Source organism: Balaenoptera physalus (genome assembly GCF_965194825.1).
Source record: "Balaenoptera physalus genome assembly, chromosome: 16".
Lineage (NCBI taxonomy): Eukaryota > Metazoa > Chordata > Mammalia > Artiodactyla > Balaenopteridae > Balaenoptera > Balaenoptera physalus.
The window spans coordinates 89,750,939-89,772,008 of NC_138898.1; the positions used below are offsets into that span (position 1 = coordinate 89,750,939).

The following is a 21,070-nucleotide window of genomic DNA, read 5'->3' on the forward strand; positions in this document are numbered from 1 at the left end:
GGAAAGAAAGGTGTTTATTAAGTGGTTACGGAATGCGTCCAAGGCTGGATGCTAAGAAAAATAACTCTTTCAGAATTCTACTAGGCACCTCTGCTTGCTCAGAGCCAATGGAACGACTGTCACGAGAGAAGACGCTGTGAGCTGCAGTGAGATCGGGCTGGACCGTCCCGTATGTCACTGGCTGTCATCATGTATTTACCATCGTGTCTCTTGCACTGGGTTAGGGGTGGTTACTTTTAGGCTTCTTTTAGGGTTGGTGTAACCTTTCCTTTCTCAGAATAGACTGTGCCTATATGTGTATGGATATCCGAAGTCTACTCAGTGTCTCCCTGGGATGGCTAACTCAACATGGCCAAACAAAATTCTCTTTCCCCACCAGACGGTTCCTCCCGACTCCCCTCCTGTCTTTCTGTCAATGGTCCTGCCCTCCACCCACTTGCTCAGACACAAACCCTAAACGTGCCCTTGATTCTTTATTTTTAAACACACCCTGTCCAGTCCAACAGCAAATCTCATCCATGTCACCTCCCAAATCTCTCAAATCCAATCAACTTCTCAGTGTCCACTGCTGTCCTCTCTTCCACCTGGACCTCAACATCCTCACTGGCCTCCCTGCCTCCATTTTTGCCCCGTGCATGTATCCCATCCCATCCCCCCCACCGCTCGGTGGTTTCCCACTGCAGAGAGATCAGAAGCCCAGCTCTATCCCATCTACAAAGCCCTATAGGATCTGGACCCTGCCCTCCTCCCCGGCCTCCCCTGAATTTCCTACACTCCAGCCACCCTGGCCTTCACCCTGGGTTCACGGAGCCCATTGCTGCCCCAAGGCCTCTGCCCCTCCTGCCCCTCCACCCGGGACCCTCTATCCTAAGGCTGCCTCCTCGGAGACGCCTCCCAGAACACCTGACCCCAAGTGTAACCTCCAGCCAAGCCCGTCCCCACCCCCTCCCCAGCCCCCAGTCCCTAACCTGTGGTCCTGCATGCTGCCTTCACCGAACGTCTCACCGTTCGCATTTATCTTGCTTCTTTGTCGGTCGACTTGTTTGCTGGCCTTCTGCCACCTCCCCACCCAGGAGCATTTACACAATTTGCAGGGCTCAGGGCAAAATGGAAACGCAGGTCCCCTTGTTCAAAAATTAATAAGAATTTTAAGCAAAACAGCAAATCAAGCGTGTGGCCCCATGTGCCTGCTCAGGCCTCCCCCCTGGAAGCCAGCCCGTCTCCGCCCATCACACCTGGAAGACGAGCATCCTGAGGCCACAGCCCTCGTCCTGCTTGTGCGCCGCTGGACCAACGGCGGCACAAGGCAAGGGAACACCCCAGAAGGAATGGAAAAAGGCCACGATCAGGAGACCCCTAGCGCGGTGTGGCAGCCGGAGCGGGATCCAGCCCTGTGACGTGATCCCCCGGGGTCTCCCAGCCCCGACCCCCCCAGCTTTCCCGCAGTCGCCCACGATGCCCATCTGCACAGCGGGACGTGTCGCCACGCTTCGCGGCCTGGCCTGCAGGTGCACGGAGCCGCAGACGACCGAGGCCTTGGGTCGTAACTTCCAGCTCCATATTTTCGTACCGGTTCTCAATTCACGTGGGGTCTGGGCCTTTTAGGCCATCCTAATAACGTGCAGGACTGGGAAGAGGCAAATGGGGCTCATCTGGCTTCCCATGATAGTCTACAAAAACAGGAAGAGAAAATCGTGACCATTTATGCCCGGGCTCCTGGACCAGAGCCCCTTCCATCCACGTGCTCCAGCTCCAGGACACTGGAAAGATCCAGATGCTGCCTCTCTCCTCCCCAGCGGTCACGCGACCCTTCATCCTCTCCAACTCTTTCCAAGCCCCTTCCTTCCCGACGTTTTGCACCAGAAAGTCTCCCTGGCGTTGGACAAGCGGAAACGTCTGAAGCACAGTCACGGCCATTCAGTGTTTAGCCGTTGCTGCAACCAGTGCCCAAAAGACATTTGGGTGCATCTAGTACAAAACCTCTGTGGACCAGAATTGCTGAAGCACGGGGGGGCGGGGGCTGGGGTAGGGGCTGGGGTTCGGGGGTGAACTGAAAGAGGCAGGAGATACTCTGATCACTTAAATGGAGCAAGAAAAGGACTTTCATTTCACGATGGTTCTAAAAATGTTTCTGAAGCTTGAACTGACCTTCCTGTTTTTGCAGGTCTGGCCTCTGAATATAAATCTTTCCAGGACTTAAAGATCATGCTGGTTGAAGTCATCACCGTGCAGGAGAGGAGACTGGCTTGAATTCTAGGTGGAGGGATATTGTTGCTGGGCAGGTACTAACTCTCCAGGGAACAAGCTCTGGTTTGGGGTGTTCACCAGTTTCCACGGTGTGAGTCCTCCCTCGGGGATGACCTCAGGCTGCGGTGTGACATCCCTGAATGTGACATGGGGGCGAGTTTGGCACAATTGGCTCTGAAAGGGGGTACAAGCCAGTGGTTACACTCCCAGGAGACCTTTTAGTTTTACTTTTAAAAAATTTCAGCTATGTGTTTACTCTGCTATCTTCTGGCCCCTTTTGCCTAAAAGGCAAGTGCAGGTGAAAAATTGAGGGATGAGAAAGTCCCACGTGGGGCCTCCAGGCTGCCAGGCTCCGTGTCACTGGGACCCGCCGGCAGGGTTCCCAAGACGCCACTTCCCCATGTCCCTGCTGGGGGGTGGGTGGGAAATGGGACAAGTTAATAGCCAAAGGTAGAAATGTAGCTATCATGACCAGTGGACAGGAGAGAGAGTTTGGGGAGAGGTCTGCCTGGGACCTCTCACATCCCCTGTATAGGAGGCTGCCAGCTGGTGAAGGCCTGTAATCTTACACATGGAACCCACTCAGATCCTAGCTGCCTTGACATATGACTATTTTAACTTCAGCAAAGAGATAAATCGTGTTACTTTGGGTGCCACCACTGGGTGCAGTCATTTCCGCATTAACTTGCCTTTACTTTCCAAAAATGATCGCCAATTCACAGGCAAAGTTTCCACATCTTAGATGCTGGCATGATCGCAACGAGACAAACCGTATTTTTCAAAGCCATCTGAGTATGACATGAACAATGAATATGAAAAAGGGCTTTAAGCCTATTAGCTGATGATTAATTCCTGTCTCGGGTCTAGAGGGAGGGAAAGGAAGTTGCCAGCTCACAAATTTTAAGGGCACAGCCTGATAGGGTTTCTTCCATGATCTTACCTCCACTCACCTCCCCAGTGCTTTATCAGGCATCATGTCTCCAGTCGTGTTGAAATCTTTAGTCTTTACTGTATCCAGAATATTCCTGGGATATTTCACTTTTCAACCTGAAAAATTAGCACCAGTTGGCATCTGCATTTGCAAACTAGTCCAAGAAGTGGAACTGAGCTGCAGTGGATGGATTTATCTTAGAAACAATCTCCACGCTCCTGGCTGTGCCTCTGCGTTCTTGGTGCTGAGACAGCTTTGGATGGAAACAAAATGCTGTCTCCCCAGAGCACAGAGGACAGACATTGCTTTCAGAAAATTAGCAAAGACAAATCCTGAATTCCAGGGTGTGAATCCACCTGGGCCAAGGGCTTGGAAAGGCATCATGTTTCCATCTCCAGCTGGTCAAACCTTCTTCCCCTGCGGAGACCCAGTAACTGCCTCGGGTCCCAGTTATGGCCTTCTTTCCTCTTTGCCTTCCTAACCCCACCTCCCCATTAGAATTAGGTGCACAGGCCAAAGGGTCCCAACCACCGGGGGAAAATGACTCTGAAACACATTCACCTTTCAATGTTCCAAAAATGTCCCAGTGAACGATAGAGGCCTGCGTCCAGGAATGCCCAGTTTCTTAAACAAATTATTCGCCCATATCCCACACCTATGATGGAGAGAGAGGCTGTTAAAAAGGTGCTCCGTCCAACACAATTTCCCCAATGATGGAAATGTGCCATCATCTGTGCTAATACGGTGGCCTTTACCCACATGTGATACTGAACCCTCGAACGGTGACTAGTGTGACCGAGGAAGTACATTTTAAATTCTAATGAATTTAAATGTAAGCAGCCACATGTGACTGGTGGCTTCTGTACTGGAGAGCACAGCTCCAGCCTGAATGCATCTAAGGGCTAGTGAAAGAGTGAAATGAGTCAAGGCACCCCCCCCCGCCCCCCGTCCATCTGCCCCCTTTCTTCCTCAGCAGTGAGGAATCAGGGGGACTTGTGGACATGGTAGTGTCATATGGATGCAGAGAGAGAGTGGGATTTGAGGAAGGAAAGCCAGTTCTGTCTAGCGGGGGGGTGCGTGGGGAGGGGGCATGAAACCAAAAGTAGGGAGGGGTGTGGCCAGTTGTTGAAACTCATCAGCCTGCCCACGACGAGGAGGGTTTTCTCAGCCCTCAGCGAAGCCCATGTTCACCTGACAGAGAAAAACCCCTAAGACGTCACATTAGAAAGATGAATGTGGAGGTGAAGACGTGTTGCTGTCGAGCTGGTGCCCAGGAGGCACGGGACGCAGAGGCAGGTGAATGTTCTCAGGTGTGTTGTCCCCTGAGAACGGTGGTCTCTTGCACATCTAAAGCCACATTCAAAGTTTGGTCATCTTTTCTATTGTGTCCCGTCTTTCAACTGAAACTGCCTCTCAGACGTCCTTTGAAGAAAGAGGCGTTCCGCCTTCATCTGTGTTTTCGGCCCCATCGATGAGAAACTGGGAAATTACTTGTGTGTTGAAAGAAAGGCGCGTCCCTCGAGGTCTCCTGGGCTCGGCCGTCCTCCTTCCTCCCGGGCAGGTAACCATTCCCAGGGAGCGAGTCGGTCCACTTCTCTGGAGGTGGGTCACGGGCTCTGAAAATCAGGACCCCGTGACCGCCGTGGTTCCCCCGGGGCCGGGAGCCGGAAGGAAGGGCTGGGGTCTGCCGAGGCCTGGACCGTGAATTGAGAATATGGTAGGAGTGAAAACTCCCCGATGCGCTGGAAGTTGCCAACTTCATGACACGATCTAGGGCTGGGGAGCGAGATGGACTTCAGCCACATCGCTTAAAAATGTGAATGCTGGGACGACAAAAGAAAAAACCATGAAAAAAGGCAACTCTTGCACAATCTCCCTTCTGAACAAGCAGACGGGGAGGGTTTGCACCCTCTCACAGGCGGGATGTGTGCTCTGGTTTCAATATGCTGGGCTTGTCCCCGAGCCAGGAAGCGCTCGATGACAACAGCCCACCCCAGGGACACCCCGAGTCCCGTGAGGACCACGCGTCTCCTGCCGGCCCGCAGGTCACAGGGCCCTGAAGACCAGGCTTTGCACAGACCCGCTGTCGCTGGTTCCCCGCTAACAGGACCACGTACAGCATCTCGTGGGCAGCGTGGTACCCACCTCCCTCGTTCCCACTCTCACCTTCCTTCCCTCCCTGGGGGTGTCCCCTGGGCATCAGCGCGGGTCTGTGCGGTAAGAGTGACGTTCTTACACGTAAATGCGCCCTCCTCACCTTGCATCTTCTCCCGTTTTCACAGCGGCTGCCAATCGTGACACAAGAGCTGGGTGGGCAGAATGTCCGTGGGGAGAGTGGCTCTCAGAGGTGGGGAGGTTTGAAGAGGGATCAGGGGTCTGGCCGCATGGGACTGGCTCCCGGAAAACAGGGGAGAGAGATGCACCAAGGACCCGAGAGCCGTGGAAGTGGCCCGTAACAGGCAGAGCTCACACGGGGGCGGCCACCCACCTCAGCATTAGGAGGAATGGTGCTGAGGGTTCCATTCAGTTACAGAGAATAAAGTTCCACTGTGGCCCCCGTCCTTTGCAGTTGCCACTGTGAAGTTCAAACCTCTACCCAATTTACAGTTTGACAGTGACCTCAGGGCCATGCCTCGGGCCACAGAATTGTGGTGGGCAGCCTGGGTGGGAGCAGGGGGGTAGGTGGATGTCACCCTGAACTCTGATCTAGCATCAATTCTCCCTAAAACATATCTTCTTCCCCCACTTTTTACCATTACACATATAATCCATAAATATATTTTCTTTTTTTCAGTATTTAGCAGCTTTATTGAGGTATAATTGACAGACAATAAACTGCATGTATTTAAAGAGGACAATGTGAGAGATATATACACATACACATGAAACCATCACCACAATCAAAATGAGGAACCTATCTGTTGCCCCCAAAACTTTTCTCTGATCACTCCCTTCTGCCCGCCACGAAGTGTCTCATACCTGCCCTCCACAACCAAGGACCTGCCTCTGTCACTCGCCTGCATTTCCTGGAATTTTATATAAAGTGAAATCATCTGGTATGTTCCTTGCTTTGTCTGGCTTCTTCATTTAGCACGGTGCTTCTGAGATTCGTTTGTGAGGTCGCCTGCATCAGCAGGTCCATTTTGTTGTTTTTGTTGTTGCCGTGTAGTCTTCCACTGTATGCATGGACCACAATTTGCTTTATCAATTCACCTGCGATGGACATTCAGGTTGTTTCCTACTTTGGCAATTGCAAATAAAGCCGTGATTAACATTTATATATAAGTCTTTGTATAGACACCACCTTTCATTTCTCTGGGGTAAATACCTCGAGTGTAAGAGCTAAATTACACTGTAGGTGTATGTGTAACTTTTTAAGACCCATGCTGATGCCAAGGGGACACCCCCAGGGAGGGAAGGAAGGCGAGAGTGGGGATGAGGGAGGTTGAAGTTCATTTTGGCGTGTGGATGTCTAATTGCTCCAGCACCATTTCCTGAAAAGAATTTCCTTTCTCCATTGAATTGCTTTTGCACTTTGTCAAAAATAAGTTGGCCACACTTATGTGGAGTTATTTACGGGTTCTTTATTTGGTGCCATGAATCTATGTATCTAAACCTCTGTCAATAGCACACCGTCTTTTTTTTTTTTTTTTTTTTGGCCATGCCTGTGTAGCTTGCAGGATCTTAGTTCCCCTACCAGGGATTGAACCCGGGTCCTCGGCAGTGAGAGTGCAGAGTCCTGACCACTGGACCACCAGGGTAGCATGCCATCTTGATTACTGCAGCTATATAATGTCTTGAAGACACCTAAACTGGCTCTTCCTGTTTACTGTTTCTCAGAAACTTTGTGATCTGGGGCTGGGCAACGAGTTTTTTTAAAATTTTTTTATTCATTTATTTATTTATTTTTGGCTGCATCGGGTCTTCGTTGCTGTGCGTGGGCTTTCTCTAGTTGTGGTAGCGGGGGCTACTCTTCATTGCGGTGCATGGGCTTCTCATTGTGGTGGCTTCTCTTGTTGCGGAGCAGGGGCTCTAGGCGCATGGGCTTCAGTACTTGTGGCGTGTGGGCTCAGTAGTTGTGGCACACGGGCTTAGTTGCTCCGCGGCATGTGGGATATTCCCGGACCAGGGCTCGAACCCGTGTCCCTTGCATTGGCAGGCGGGTTCTTAACCCCTGCGCCACCAGGGAAGTCCCTGGGCAACGAGTTCTTATATAAGACACCAAAACCACAAATGATAAAGGGAAGATAGGTAATTGGACTTTATCAAAACTAAAAATTTTTGTGCTTCAAAGGACACCATCAAGAAAGTGAAAATACAACCTCAGACTGGGAGAAAATATTTATAAATCCTATATCTAATAAGGGACTTGTATCCAGAAAACATGAAGAACCCTTAAAACTCAGTGATAAAAGGAGAAATTGCTGAATTTATAGTTGGGCAAAGTATTTCAATAACCATTTCTCAAAAGAAGATGTATGAGTGTCTAATAAGCACATGAAAAGGTGTTCAACCATCAGTCTTTAGAGAAATGCAAGTTAAAACCACAGGATACCACGTTATACCCATTAAGGTGGCCAGGATAAAAAAGACATACAATCATAAGTGTTGACAAGGATGTGGAGAAATTGGAACACTCATATTTTGGTGACGGGAAGGTAAAATGGTGCAGCCACATTGGAAAACAGTCTGGCAGTTCCTCAAAATGTTAAATGTAGAGGTACCATATCACCCAGCAATTCTACCTCTAGGTATGTACTCAAAAGAAGTGAAAACCTATGTCCACACAAAACCTTGCAAACAAATGGTCACAGCAGCATTATTCATAATGGACAAAACCCGAAACAATCCAATTGCCCCTAAACCGCTGAGTGGAGAAACACAATGTGGATATCCATAGAGTGGAGTATTATTTGGCCAAAGAAAGGGAATGAAGCACTAATACACGCTATAGCATGGGATCCTGAAGACATTTTGCTCAGCAAAAGAAACTGGCCACAGAATTCCATGCAGGGTATGATTTCACTTACATGAAATGTCCAGAATAGGCAAATCTGTGGAGACAGAAAATAGATCTGTGGTGGCCCAGGTTGGGAGCGGGGCAGGCTCGGGGAGAATAGCGGCTGACTGCTAATGGCGTGAGATTTCCTTTGGGGATGAGGCAAACATTCTAAAATTTGAGTAAGGTGATAGCTGTGGCTCTGTAAAGGCACAAGTCAGAATCGCTGACTTCCACACTTTAAACCCACGTGAATGATGTCTCAGTAAAGCCCTTAGAAAAACACTAAGTGGCGGTGGGCAGCATGTGGCCCGCGGCTGCTGACTGCACACTCCTGGGGCCATCCTGACCCCACTGGGCAGGGGTCCAGCCTGTGTTCCATTCTTCCTGGAAGAAACCCATCTCTTAAATTCTCAGGGAGGGTTTGTTGTACGAACCAACTAGCACAATGAACTATGCCCTGGATTTTCAAAGGTTTTCTCTAAAGAGCCATATTTATCTTTTCCCGACTCCTGAACTCTGTATTTTGGAAGACTGTATCTATGTAGCAGATTCATTTACCTTTCCTCAAATAACAGCAGGCTTAGCTCCTTCAAATTGTTGGTGGGAAAGCACTCTTTCACTGAGGCCTACACTCACCACCTTAGTTAAAGTGACAGCTGCCCCCGCCTGCCCCCCATCTCCCCTCTCCCGCTCTATTTCTATTTCTGCTTATCACCACCGAGCAGCCTACACACTTCACTTTTAATTACATCTACTGCTTATTCTTGGCTCCCCTTACTTCAAAGTCAATTCCAAGAGGGGGGCGGGTTGGTCTTGTTTGTTCACCGATGGATCCCAAGTACATGGACCATGGTAAAGGGCTCAACGCTGATCTCTTGAATGAATGAATGATTACTAAGAAATACTTAGCTTTCCTTTCATAAATATTTTAAGAATCAGGTACAATAACAATAGCTACCATTTCTTGAGTATTATAAGTGTTTTACAGATGGGAGAACTGACCCCAGGTCATGCAGCCAGTAAGGATGGGTCCTGGGTGTGAATCCTCTGCAGTGGCCTCTGCAGGCCCCAAGGCAGTGGCCCCAACTCGGGGCTGTAATTTCACGCCGATGTTATTTCAGTGGAAAGCAGAGAGACTGTACAGCCGAAGTTAGGGAAAATAGATGACTTTTTGTCGGGCATATTGAAATACTGAAAATATCTTGCGAAATCCCCTCATGGTACCTCTTTGGACCCCTGGACAGACTGGTGAGTAGAGCTTCCAGAAGCTCTGCTGGAAGGTGAGAGTATATGGCTGCGGAAAACAGAGCTTAACATGCAGGTGCATTTCGATTTAGAGAAATGTAAACAGATCATCTACACGCTCACAGTCTACCCTCATAATCATCTGGTGCAAGCCTGGGGGTTTCTGATAGCATCTGATGTGGGATTTTAGCTCCAGGAGATCCGTAAACTGGGAAGACAGCCATGCAAAGCCCGTGCCTCTCAGGGACACAGACAATCCCACACAGCCTGCCGTGCCACTGTCCTCTGTTTAGCTACCTCCTGCTCAGCTGTCTCTTTCCTAAGCCCTGGCACGGTGCTCAGTCTCTCTTCCTGTCGGCTGGATGGAAGCAGCATGTCAAAGAGGGCAGACACACTGGCGGGTGGTAGATCTGGCAAAACAGCCGCCTTTCCGAGAGCAGACACAGGCATCGGGAGCTGCAATGACCGTGACCTCATCGAACATGGGCTTCCTCCCGCCCGACATTCATCTTCCTGTTTTTTGTCATCTCTGCTGACAGCCACCCGGACTCTCCGTAGTCTCATTGTGATTCCAGTGTTAGTACGAGCTGGATTCTGATTCACTCGAAGGCAACAGAAAATTCAGACACCAAATTCAGTGCTGATTGTCCTTGACATGATGAAAGACAATCAGAATGAAAGGCTACTCAGGAAGCCAGGACAAGGAGGAAGTGATGGGGCAAAAGAAGAGACAGGGGCTTAGCTCCTTAAGTTCTCAACTCACGAGTTAGTTTTCAACTCACGAGTTAGATAAGTATGTATTCCAAAACTTCAAAAATAATTTTTAAAAATGTATGACACTTCCCAGTACAGACAGGATTCTGAATGGAAGATGGGACTGACCCAAGGCACAATTTCTTAGCCAGAAGACTGTAAGTTGCCCCGAAATGAAACATTGACCACGGTTCAGTTTCAGTGGGAACTGGCTGAAACCAGCGTAGTGAATTCTGTTTTGAATGGGGCTACTTTTCTCTAAAACCTACGAGCAGGAATGGCGTGGTTGAGGTGGGGAGCCTGGGCCTGTCTTCTGCTTCGGCCCCCTGTGAACACTGGGCGGCCAGGCCGGGACGGCTCGCACGCCCTGGGGTTGGCCTCCATTTCTCACTCAAGGTGCCCTGAGATGGTGGCGGTGGTGACCACAGGAATAAACCGACACTAACATATCTCTGGAGTCCGCAAACCATCTTCCCACCCATTCTTCACTTAAGCCTCAAAATAACCTAGTTATATTAGGAAGAAAACAAAAGCAAAAACAAAAAACCAGAGAGGATTAGTGAGTTTCCCAAGAGCACACAGCTAGGAAGTGGCCCGTTGTTCTCAATGCCTGTTGACGTCCGGTGCCCTGGACGCCGAGAGAGAGGATGGGCTCTGGGGAGCGGGGATGGGGAGGGGCCCAGTCAACTCAGAGCTCCAGCACTGCTCCAGTTTTCTCTTTTTTTACATGAAAAGATAATACATGTACCTGGTGAAAAATACAGAGGGTGCCAAGGTTAGCCCCACTCCACCCTGGTCCCCCCTGTTTTCGTCCCGTCTCTAGAGGTAACTGTTACCAAGTGCCTGTCCATCTTTCCGGAGACAGTCTCTCCACATTCTGCACAGGCGTATGTGCACGTCTGCATGTGTGCAAACACACACACTCAAGTGGGAGCATACTTATTTTTGCACAGCATGGTATAACTTGGAGATTGCTTTGCACCTGTGTGTGTAATTTCATCTTGTTGAAACAGCTGCATAGGCTCCAATGTGTGGACGTAGCAGGATTCATTTCCTGCTTGGGTGAGTGGGCGCCACTGAGGTGGATGACGAAAGGGGGGCTCCCTGAGATGCAGATGAGGTCCCCCTCGCTGGGGTCCCCAGGAGGCTGTGTGGCCCCCTTTCTCCATCACAGACGCCCCTGGAGGGCTTGCTGGGTTTCTGTCACCCCTCATCTCTGGAGCTGCAAGTCCCCAATCTTCCTGCCCTCGATGTTCTCGAAAAAATGTTCCTGAAGACCAAGAGGGGCACAGGACTGTCCCCCACAGACTCCGGGGCTCCATCAGATTTCTTCTTGGGCTCCCTTTGGGGGCCCCATGGGGCTGTCTGGACCCCCAAGTCAGCAGCCCAATTATGCTGTTTGCTGGTTGGAGAATCCCACAGAAACATTTTCAGGATGCCTTAGAAATATGCATTTTTAAATTAAAATATTTGAGTCTGGATTAGATTCAACCCCATAATGTCGCTATTTGCCTAATGACTGGAGAATATTGTCTTATCTGAGGAGAAGCAGGACATTTTTAAGACCGCAGAGCCCAAAATTAACAGCTTGGAATTTTCGCCCATGCTGGCTGTTAATTGACTCCAGCTATTAAAGGGAAAGAGATTTTGGCAAACCCTCAGGTCCTTGTACAAGCAAAGCCATGGTCATGTTCAAATCATTTTAAAAGAGGCGTCTGGCGAACCGATCGTGTTCGGAAAACAGGCCGGTTGATCAGAAGGTTTGCAAAAGCTTCTGCGGCTCCCGAATAAAGTATCTGAAAATGGTTTCACTTCATGACAAAACCAAACCTCTAAAACTTACGTGCCAATGTCACAGAAATTGGCAACAACCATGTCAAACTTCAGTTTTCTCCCGGGACGTCCGGGGAGGCCTCGTCACCAACCTCAGAGCCCCTCGTCGCTCTGCCTGTTCTTGGTGCTGGGGGGTCTCCGGTGCCCACAGGCAGGTGCTCTGGGAGATCATCACTGGTGGAGGCAGAGAGAATCACTGCCTCTGTCGGGGGAGAAGGGTTCGGCTGTGGTGGAGGAGGGGGCACGTGTACACAGGGGGCAACTGGCCCCTGTTACCATTTACCTGATGTTCTGGGGGGGTGGGCACAGAGATGCTGACTTAGAGGACGCTTCGGCCTGGGCCGTTTAAAAATAGTTCATGAAAACTAAAAACAGAGCTACCATGTGACCCAGCAATCCCACTCCTGGGCGTATATCCAGACAAAACTCTAATTCAAAAGAGACATGCACCTCTATGTTCACAGCAGCCCTATTCACAATAGCCAAGACATGGAAACAACCTAAATGTCCATCAACAGAGGAACGGATAAAGAAGATGTGGTACATATATACAATGGAATACTACTCAGCCATAAAAAAGAATGAAATAATGCCATTCGCAGCAACATGGATGCAACTAGAGATTATCATACTAAGTGAAGTAAGTCAGACAGAGAAAGACAAATACCATATAATATCACTTATATGTGGAATCTAAAATACGACACAAATGAACCTATCTATGAAACAGAAACAGAATCACGGACATAGAGAACAGACTTATGGTTGCCAAGGGGGAGGGGGTTAGGGGAGGGATGGATTGGGAGGTTGGGGTTAGCAGATGGAAGCTTTTATATATAGGATGGATAACTGACAAGGTCCTACTATATAGCCCAGAGAACTATATTCAATATCCTTTGATACACCATAATGGAAAAGAATATTTAAAAAAAGGAATGCAAAAAAAAAAATAACATCAATCAATCAAAAAAAAAACAAGATAAAATATAGTTCATGATTTTCACAGAGTGTTTCCCCCCCCCCCCCAGAAATGCCTGGTTTTGTGGAAAACACACGTAAGGCGACACCCACAGCTAGGTGTGCACTAGCCCTTGCCCGCTTGGTGCATCCTGTCTATAACGTGGACCGTCCCTTTGTCCCAGCTGGAAACCAGGCCGTTCTGATTTGCTCCTGAGCCCAGGCAGCCGAGGACGTGACCGCTCCCCTGGGGCTGAGGGCCCCCAGGCGTTGCCGCCAGAGCCCCCGGGGTGGCCTTACAGGTGCCCAGAGCTCGGCCTGGGGACCAGGACCCCTCCAGCTGCCAGCAGGGGCGTGGTCTCCAGCTAAGCTAAACAGGGGAACTTACTGAGAGGCTGTTGGGACCCCCGGAATTGGCAGGAAGCAGGGCTGCTCTCGCAGCCGGGAAGAACCTCGGAGGCGCCTCTGCTTCTCCCCCCGCTTGGGGGCCTCATTCCCAGGAGGGGCACCCACCTGCCCCCTCAGCCCCGCTTGGCTCACCTGTCTCCTGGGAGGTCATCCTGCCCCAACAGTATCACTCGGGGGACAGGCAACGCCCCAGGGGCAGCGAGGGTGCGTGGGGCAGGAGAGACACGTCCTAGGGCCCCCTCACCCCCGAGCTTGCCCTGGGGGCCCAGCTCGTCTCAGAGGTGCCCTGCTGAGGGCAATGCCCGGGTCTTCACCTGCTCACGGACTGGGCTCTCTGTGGAGTAGAGGACCCAGGCCCCCAGTTCCTTCCAGAAGAAACCCGACCTCGCGGAGACGCAGGGCCCACCAGCCCGTGATGCCCGCCTTCCACAGTCTGGGCTGGGCTCCGCGGGACTCAAAGCCCGGGAACAACGTGCTTCTCCCAGGAAGGTGTAGCCACCAAGGTCATGGCCCCCTCCCCTCCTGCAGGGAATGGAGAGGTCACACTGAGCTCTGGAGACCACAGCTGGGGCGCCACTGCTCCCCAGCCGGCTGGGTGCAGTGAGGGCTCCCCCCGAGTCATTCTTCCTTCTTGGGGAGGTCCATCTAACCGTCATCCAACAAGGTAACGGAGATTTCTTTTCTCTGTGACCACTGGTTGCATGTCTAAAGTTTTTACATTAACTTTTCAGTAATAACAACAGTAACAGTAACAACGGCCAGGCTTTGCCTAGAACAGGCCAGATTGTGCAAGTGAATTCCTGCATTTTCTCTTTACTAACAAAGGCGAGAACCATGCCGGGGAGAATAAATCCTGAGCTCCAGGTGCCTTTTTGTGTAGGTGTGGTCGCCACGCTGGACCCTGCGCTGTGTGCAGGGCCCCTGCCTTCCCGAGGCCAGCTGTCCCCGACGGGAGGAAAGCTTGGGGAAGGCAGATGGCCTCTGGGAAGGCGGGCCGTGCAGTGGTTCTACCTGCTCTGCAGCCCCTGACTGCTTGGTCTGGACCCCGTCTCTGCCCTGTGTCCACCTGGGGCAAATGGCTTCACGCTGGGCATGTTTCCTCGCCTGCAAAACGGGACCCTGACAGACCCACAGGGCATGGTGGACCCTGCGGATGGACGAAAGCAGAGCACACAGCGCCACCCGGAAATGGTACCCTTCACACGGCAGCTGCGGCGTCCAAAACACTGGAACGTGGGCCAACCTTAAGTGCATATTTATGGGGGCAGAATGTAGGCAGACAATGTGGGGAAAAGAGAGAAAATGAAATGTTCTCACCTCTGGCTTGTCAGTGTTTGCTTCCGGAGCAAAAGGGCCAAGTCGGAAGCACAGGCCCCCTTCTCCCTCCTTCGACCCAGCCCCCGGGCCCTGTCCTCGCAGCGCATGTCCTCCTTGGTGGCACCTGGAATCACTCGGGCAGCTTTTCCCCCGAAAATTGGATGCCTGGGCCCAACCCCCAGAGGTTCTGTCTTCCTGGGCCTGGGTGTGGCCGGGCACTGGGATTTTTAAGCACCACGTGGAGAGCTACGTTCTGAGGCTGGGAGGACCTGAGGCTGAGGGCAAAGCCGAGCCCCTCCTGGTGGACCCTGGCACCCACGGCAACTTGGCCCCAGGGCACACGGGCCCAGCTGGAAGGGGCGGGAAGGGCCTCAGGCTCTCGGAACCTGCTGGGCCCTCATGGAGAGGGGAGGGGAGGGTCCATCGGAGCGGGCAGTCTCCCCCCAGTCAAGGCTAAGTTTGGCAATGAGCAGTCTCCCCTCCAGGCACCTGTGGAGTCTTTGTGAGGTGCTCCAGGTGGTGGGGGGCTGGTACTGAGGATGGCTGCTGGCCACTCCGGGGTGTGCGGGCCCCAGGCTGCTCGCCTCAGGCCCCTGGCCACCCGGCCGGGCTGCTCCCCGGGAGATCTAAAACTGAACCCCTCTGACCTCACCTCCGCTGTGCGTCCACACGTGCATTTCCAGGAGGGGCCAGCACAGCACTGGGCTGACGTTTCAGTGTTCGATCCTACAGCCCTAGAATTCATGAGTCACTTCATCAACACTTGCTGAAGAAAATCACAGGCGCATAAGGAACAAAATGATGCTTTTATTAAAAATCGTACCCATAGCACCTCTCTGTCTTCCTACATTTTTTTTCTTTTTTTTATTTTAAAGGAGATCTAGTTTTCTGCACAATTCCAGAAAATTGCCGGGAAGACTCCAGGACTGACCTAAGCCCCCGATAAACCAGCAGGCGAGGCTGACAGGAAATGAGGCACGCACAGCAGACCAGCTCAGTTCCTGGATTTCCACCTGCTCCCACCTTTCGGAGGGTTCACGCTACAGGGATGCTGAATCAAAGAGCCGCGTCTGGATACGTGGATCTGACTGCTCACTGGGGGAAGAGCTACAGTGTGCCAGGAATTCGTAAAAACCGAAAACCATGCTACAAACCATTAGGAACATTACGCAAACACCATGCTTCGGTCCCGTCGCGGCCCAGGGCAGGCACAGCGTCACAAGGGGCTTACGGAGCGCGCGCCACCCTCCGCGGTCTCCCCCGAAGCTGCCCCACATCACGTCTCTTCCGCGACGACATTCACCGAGCGCTCCTTAAAAGCATGGCCGGGAAGGGGAGGCCTTGGTTTGGACCGATTTATTCAGAGGGAGGAGGTGCAGTAGATCAAGGAGATGTGCTCCACGGCCCGTTAACCACAGGGCCTGCCCACAGCCCCGCCCTGCCGCTCACTGGCCTGGAACCCTGTGCCCGGAGTCCCCAGTGGGGACGGGAGCCCCGCGCAAACCCGTCCCTGCCGCTCAGACAGAGAGCGCGGCCCTGCGGCTGCTTTGCTGTGGGTCCCCACGCGGAAGGGGCGGCTCGCCTGCCCGTCACGGGGCCGTCGATGGGGGGCTCAGCGACAGCTGAGCGCGAGACACCTGACGGGCATCGTGGCTCGGAAGGCGGCAGGATGGAACACTCCTCCTTGCCTCGGTGAGAGAAACGGTGCTCGTCCTTTTTTTCAGAGGCGAGATTAAAATCCAGTATCCATTTTCCTATCCTGTGATTTTCTTTTTTCCTCCCTAAAGACGAGAGGTTAGGAATCGACGCTTCTCAACGCCCACACTACGTGGAGGCTGAAACCTAACCAGAGACCCCCCGCTCTTCCTCTGCTCCAGTAGCTCCCACGGCCCCCAGCGCCGGTGCCACCGGGCGGAGCGCGGACGCCAACGCCCATCGCCGCCTCGGACCGCCTGTTCCGTCCCAAAGAAGTTCGCTCAAAGCAGAGAGAACACAGGAAGTATAACGAGCCTGGGGGAAAAGGCGTCATGTTGTCACAAAAGCCCAAAAGCCAGAAACACGCCTCAAACCAAGCCGTCCCCACGCTAGGACGTCTCAGCACTTTCCCGTATACAAAGCAGCGGACGTGCGGCTCAGAGAGCAGAGCGCGGAAGGCAGTGTTCGTCCTCGTTCTCTGTCGATCGCTTGTCTTCCGAGAAGCTCGAGGGGCAGCCTTGGGGCTTTCTGTCCACTTCCCCGTTTGGGGCCGAGAGGACAGAGGTGGCTGGCCCCGTGCCCTGGCTGGGTCCTGTCCAGGGAGCGATTCTCATGCAGGAGAGGCTTTGGGCAGAGCGTCTAGGATTTTTGGTTTAGAACGTTTCCCCTCTACACAGAAAAGGAAGGAAGGAAGGAAGGAACGGAGGGAGGGAGGGAGGAAGGAAGGAAAGAAGGAAAGAGAGAAGGAAGGAGGAGGAGACAGAGAAAGGAACATTTCCACACCTCCTACCTCTACTTTTAGAGAAACTGAAAGGGTTTTTTTTACCCAACACAAAACTCTCAAACAGAAGAGGCCTTTTTCAGCAACACAAAACTCTCCTTGGTCTCCTGGGGAGACCGCACCCAGCAACTCTGAAATCAGAGGGTTAAGACAGCCCTCTGCCTGGAGGAGGCGTGGGAAGAAGGGACCCCACAGACCACGTGACCCACGGGTGGCCACGAGACCGGCGTGGGTGGCCCAGCTCTTCCCTCCTTGGGGACCTGCAGGCCCATCCTGTGCCCTGGGGGGTGTGGACAGGCTCCGGCTGACCGGGCAGCCGGCGGGGTCCTTCTGCAGTGCCCCTCCCCCGGGGGGGGTGCGGGGCACACCCCGCTGACAGCAGCAGCACTCCCGGTACATCTGGCCCTGGGACCACGGCTTGACCACCTGTACCTCACACACCTTTTGCAAAAAATGATGTGATGGGCTAGAGGCAGAGCTGCGGTTTGGAGTTTCAAAATAGTTCATGCTATTACCATTTAGCTAAAAAACGAAAACAAAACTGTAACAAAGTAAAAAACGGTTTCCAGAAAACCCATTAAGGCTAAGAGCTGGCCTGGGGTCAGGGGAAGGGAGAGCCACACCACAGTCACCGCAGCGGCGGGAACCCGGAGGCCCCAGGCCGCGCGCGCTCCAAGGAAAGCCGCGGGCCACGCGCACGGCAGGGCCTGGCAGGCACGGGGGCGGGTAGAGGGGCTGGGGACCCCGTCTTCTCAGAGCCGTTTTGCTATACTTGGAGACACTGTCGCTCTTCGTCTTTCCCACATACAAAGCTAAACAATTAATAAAAAGGCACCTGGAGACAGCTGAGACTCATTCATTTCATGTGACATATTTTAAAAAAAGATAAAAAGATTTAAAAAATACTCTGGTTAACAATGCACACCTCTTACACAGCGAGCGATTCTGCAGCCGCTGCCTCGTTCGCTCGGGTTGGCGGGCTGGCCGTGTGCTGTGCGGTCGGGGAAGGAGCGAGCTCGCCGAGGGCCACGGGGGTGGCTCCCAGCAGGGGTGCTTCCTGCTCCTGCGCTGCGAGGTCGAAAGGAAGAAAGGAAGGGGGAGCCCCGAATATTTCACCCCTGGAAGGACGCCGAACGGAACCTTGGAATCTGTGGCCCCGCGGCCAGGAACCTTACAGCTGATTCCTCGCCTACAAACTGCCGAGCGAGGACATTTCAGAGGTGGACGCCCTTGGGTCCGGAGGCCCTGAGCCTGGGTCACACACATGCTCTTCGCACCCCGGAGACGGAGACGGGGGGATGGAGCCCCAGGCGGGCCGCTGGTTCTCGGGCAGGGGTTAGAGAAGAGAAGGGAGCGGCCTGCAAGAGGTGCGCCTCCCTGGACCCCCGTCTCCCTCCCCCCCAGCCTTCCTAGTCGGCGCAGGATGGAGAAGCCCGGGACCCGAGGGCTCAGGTCTTCCCAGGTCGGGGTGACGAGCCCTTGCACCAGTGAAACACACCTTCTCGTAAAAAGAAAAGAAACCCGCTTCCTGCAGCGATGTTACAAAAAGCCAGTAAAAAAAAACTTTCCTAATTGAAATCTCGCGTTCACAAGTGGGTAAAATCAATCATCAGGCGTCAGGTCCTCTTAAACCCAAGCTGGAGCCCAGTTCCCGGAGCTGATTGTCTTAACAAGGGTCGCCGCGGGGTCGGCGCCGCTCACACGAAGGACGAGAAGCCGGTGAGCGGAGTCCGGGCGCCGTGGGCGGCGGGCGCGAACACGGCGCTCTGCGTGGTGACCACCGCGCGCGGGGCCGGCCCGGCCTCGGCCCCCGCCACCGCCTCGTACCTGTGCGGGGCCGCGCCCGCGCGCCGCTTCCACGAGTTGTAGTAGGTGGGGTCGCTCAGGTAGTGGTTGACGAAGGAGTGCTGGGGGAGCGCGTCCTCGGACTCGGACTCGGTGCCCTGCGGACAGACGGATGGACAGCGAGGCGTGAGCCAGGCGGCCGGGGGGCGGAGCTCAGGGGGGCCGTGGACACGGGGGGCGGTCACGGACGGGGGTAGCTACGCGGGAGGGCGGCCGTGGGCAGCAGGGCTGAGCGGGGAACAGGAAGGGCCAGGAAGGGGACCAGCACTGGCCGCCCGGGGTGGGATGGTGCAGGTCAACTGTTTCCTCCCGCTTCCCCGGCCCCAGACCTCCTACACTCCACACAAGCACGCACGGACCCCCCAGACCTCCCGTCAGGAGACCCGGGCTGAGCTGCACCAAGCCGGGCAACGTGCTGTCTCACTGCCCATGAGTCTCTGCTCCCCAGCCCATCACTGTGCCTGGGCCGGTGCCAGGAGGGTCTACACTGCACTCCCACCCAGGAGAGGTCTACACTGCACTCGTGCTCCAGGAGAGGTGTGCACTCCGTTTCCCACCCAGGAGAGGTCTACACTTCATCTCCCACCCAGGAGAGGTCTACACAGCACTCCCACCCAGGAGAGGTCTACATTCCATTTCTCACCCAGGAGAGGTCTACACAGCACTCCCACCCAGGAGAGGTCTACATTCCATTTCTCACCCAGGAGAGGTCTACACAGCACTCCCACCCAGGAGAGGTCTACACTCCATCTCCCACCCAGGAGAGGTCTACACAGCATTCCCACCCATGAGAGGTCTACACTCCATCTCCCACCCAGGAGAGGTCTACACTCCATCTCCCACCCAGGAGAGGTCTACACTCCATCTCCCACCCAGGAGAGGTCTACACTCCATCTCCCACCCAGGAGAGGTCTACACTCCATCTCCCACCCAGGAGAGGTCTACACAGCACTCCCACCCAGGAGAGGTCTACACAGCACTCCCACCCCAGGAGAGGTCTACACAGCACTCCCACCCAAGGAGAGGTCTACACAGCACTCCCACCCCAGGAGAGGTCTACACAGCACTCCCACCCAGGAGAGGTCTACACTCCATCTCCCACCCAGGAGAGGTCTACACAGCACTCCCACCCAGGAGAGGTCTACACAGCACTCCCACCCAGGAGAGGTCTACACAGCACTCCCACCCAGGAGAGGTCTACACCCCATCTCCCACCCAGGAGAGGTCTACACAGCACTCCCACCCAGGAGAGGTCTACACTCCATCTCCCACCCAGGAGAGGTCTACACAGCACTCCCACCCAGGAGAGGTCTACACAGCACTCCCACCCAGGAGAGGTCTACACAGCACTCCCACCCAGGACAGGTCTACACTCCATCTCCCACCCAGGAGAGGTCTACACAGCACTCCCACCCAGGAGAGGTCTACACAGCACTCCCACCCAGGAGAGGTCTACACCCCATCTCCCACCTAGGAGAGGTCTACACAGCACTCCCACCCAGGAGAGGTCTACACTCCATCTCCCACCCAGGAGAGGTCTACACAGCACTCCCACCCAGGAGTGGTCTACACAGCCTCAAGGGGATGGTGTGTATCCTCGCAGTGCACAACACAGAAGAGCACGGGGGTGTGGAAGGCTTAGGGGCCGTAGCCTGCCCAAGACTATGACGCAGGCTCCCACAGACCAATGGGATCCGATCCTGAGCGTGAGAGGGGGCGAGGAGGTTTGTCCTTCATGGGACACACATTCCCAGGGAATGACACATCCATGCCGATCTCTGAGGGGAGGTTGCCAAGAAAGGACACCGTAAATGAACGCGGTGTCGTGGTGTCTAAAGTGCTACGGGCCCCTCCCTCTCCAGGCACTGAGCGACCTGACCCCTCACCATGCGGCGCCAGAGCAGCTGGTGGAGGAAGTGGGCCGCCCATTGATGGTTCAAGATCAGTCCCTCTGAGGGTCTTTCCCCCCTTTCTTTCTACAAAACAAAGCAGCAGTTTCTAGTAAGAGCACTTAGCCCGCACCGTTTCTATGTTCATTTTCTTGAAGTAAAGCTCC

The 21,070-nt window shown here is 53.6% G+C and overlaps 1 protein-coding gene across 4 annotated transcripts in view; it reads right to left on the reverse strand.

The window, feature by feature from the left end:
* The window catches only part of SDK1 (sidekick cell adhesion molecule 1), a 1,005,745-nt gene that overhangs the window by 163,091 nt on the left and 821,584 nt on the right, over positions 1 to 21,070 (reverse strand). For 3 of the 4 annotated variants that reach the window (XM_082429101.1, XM_082429099.1, XM_082429100.1), the window contains one exon: positions 13,031 to 19,112. In XM_082429101.1, the coding sequence (XP_082285227.1) occupies positions 18,867 to 19,112 (246 nt within the window). In that variant the 3' untranslated portion in view covers positions 13,031 to 18,866. Of the gene's footprint in view, positions 1 to 968; positions 1,125 to 1,570; positions 1,671 to 3,739; positions 19,113 to 21,070 lie in introns of those variants that run through there. The other variant, XM_082429098.1, reaches the window with a different exon arrangement.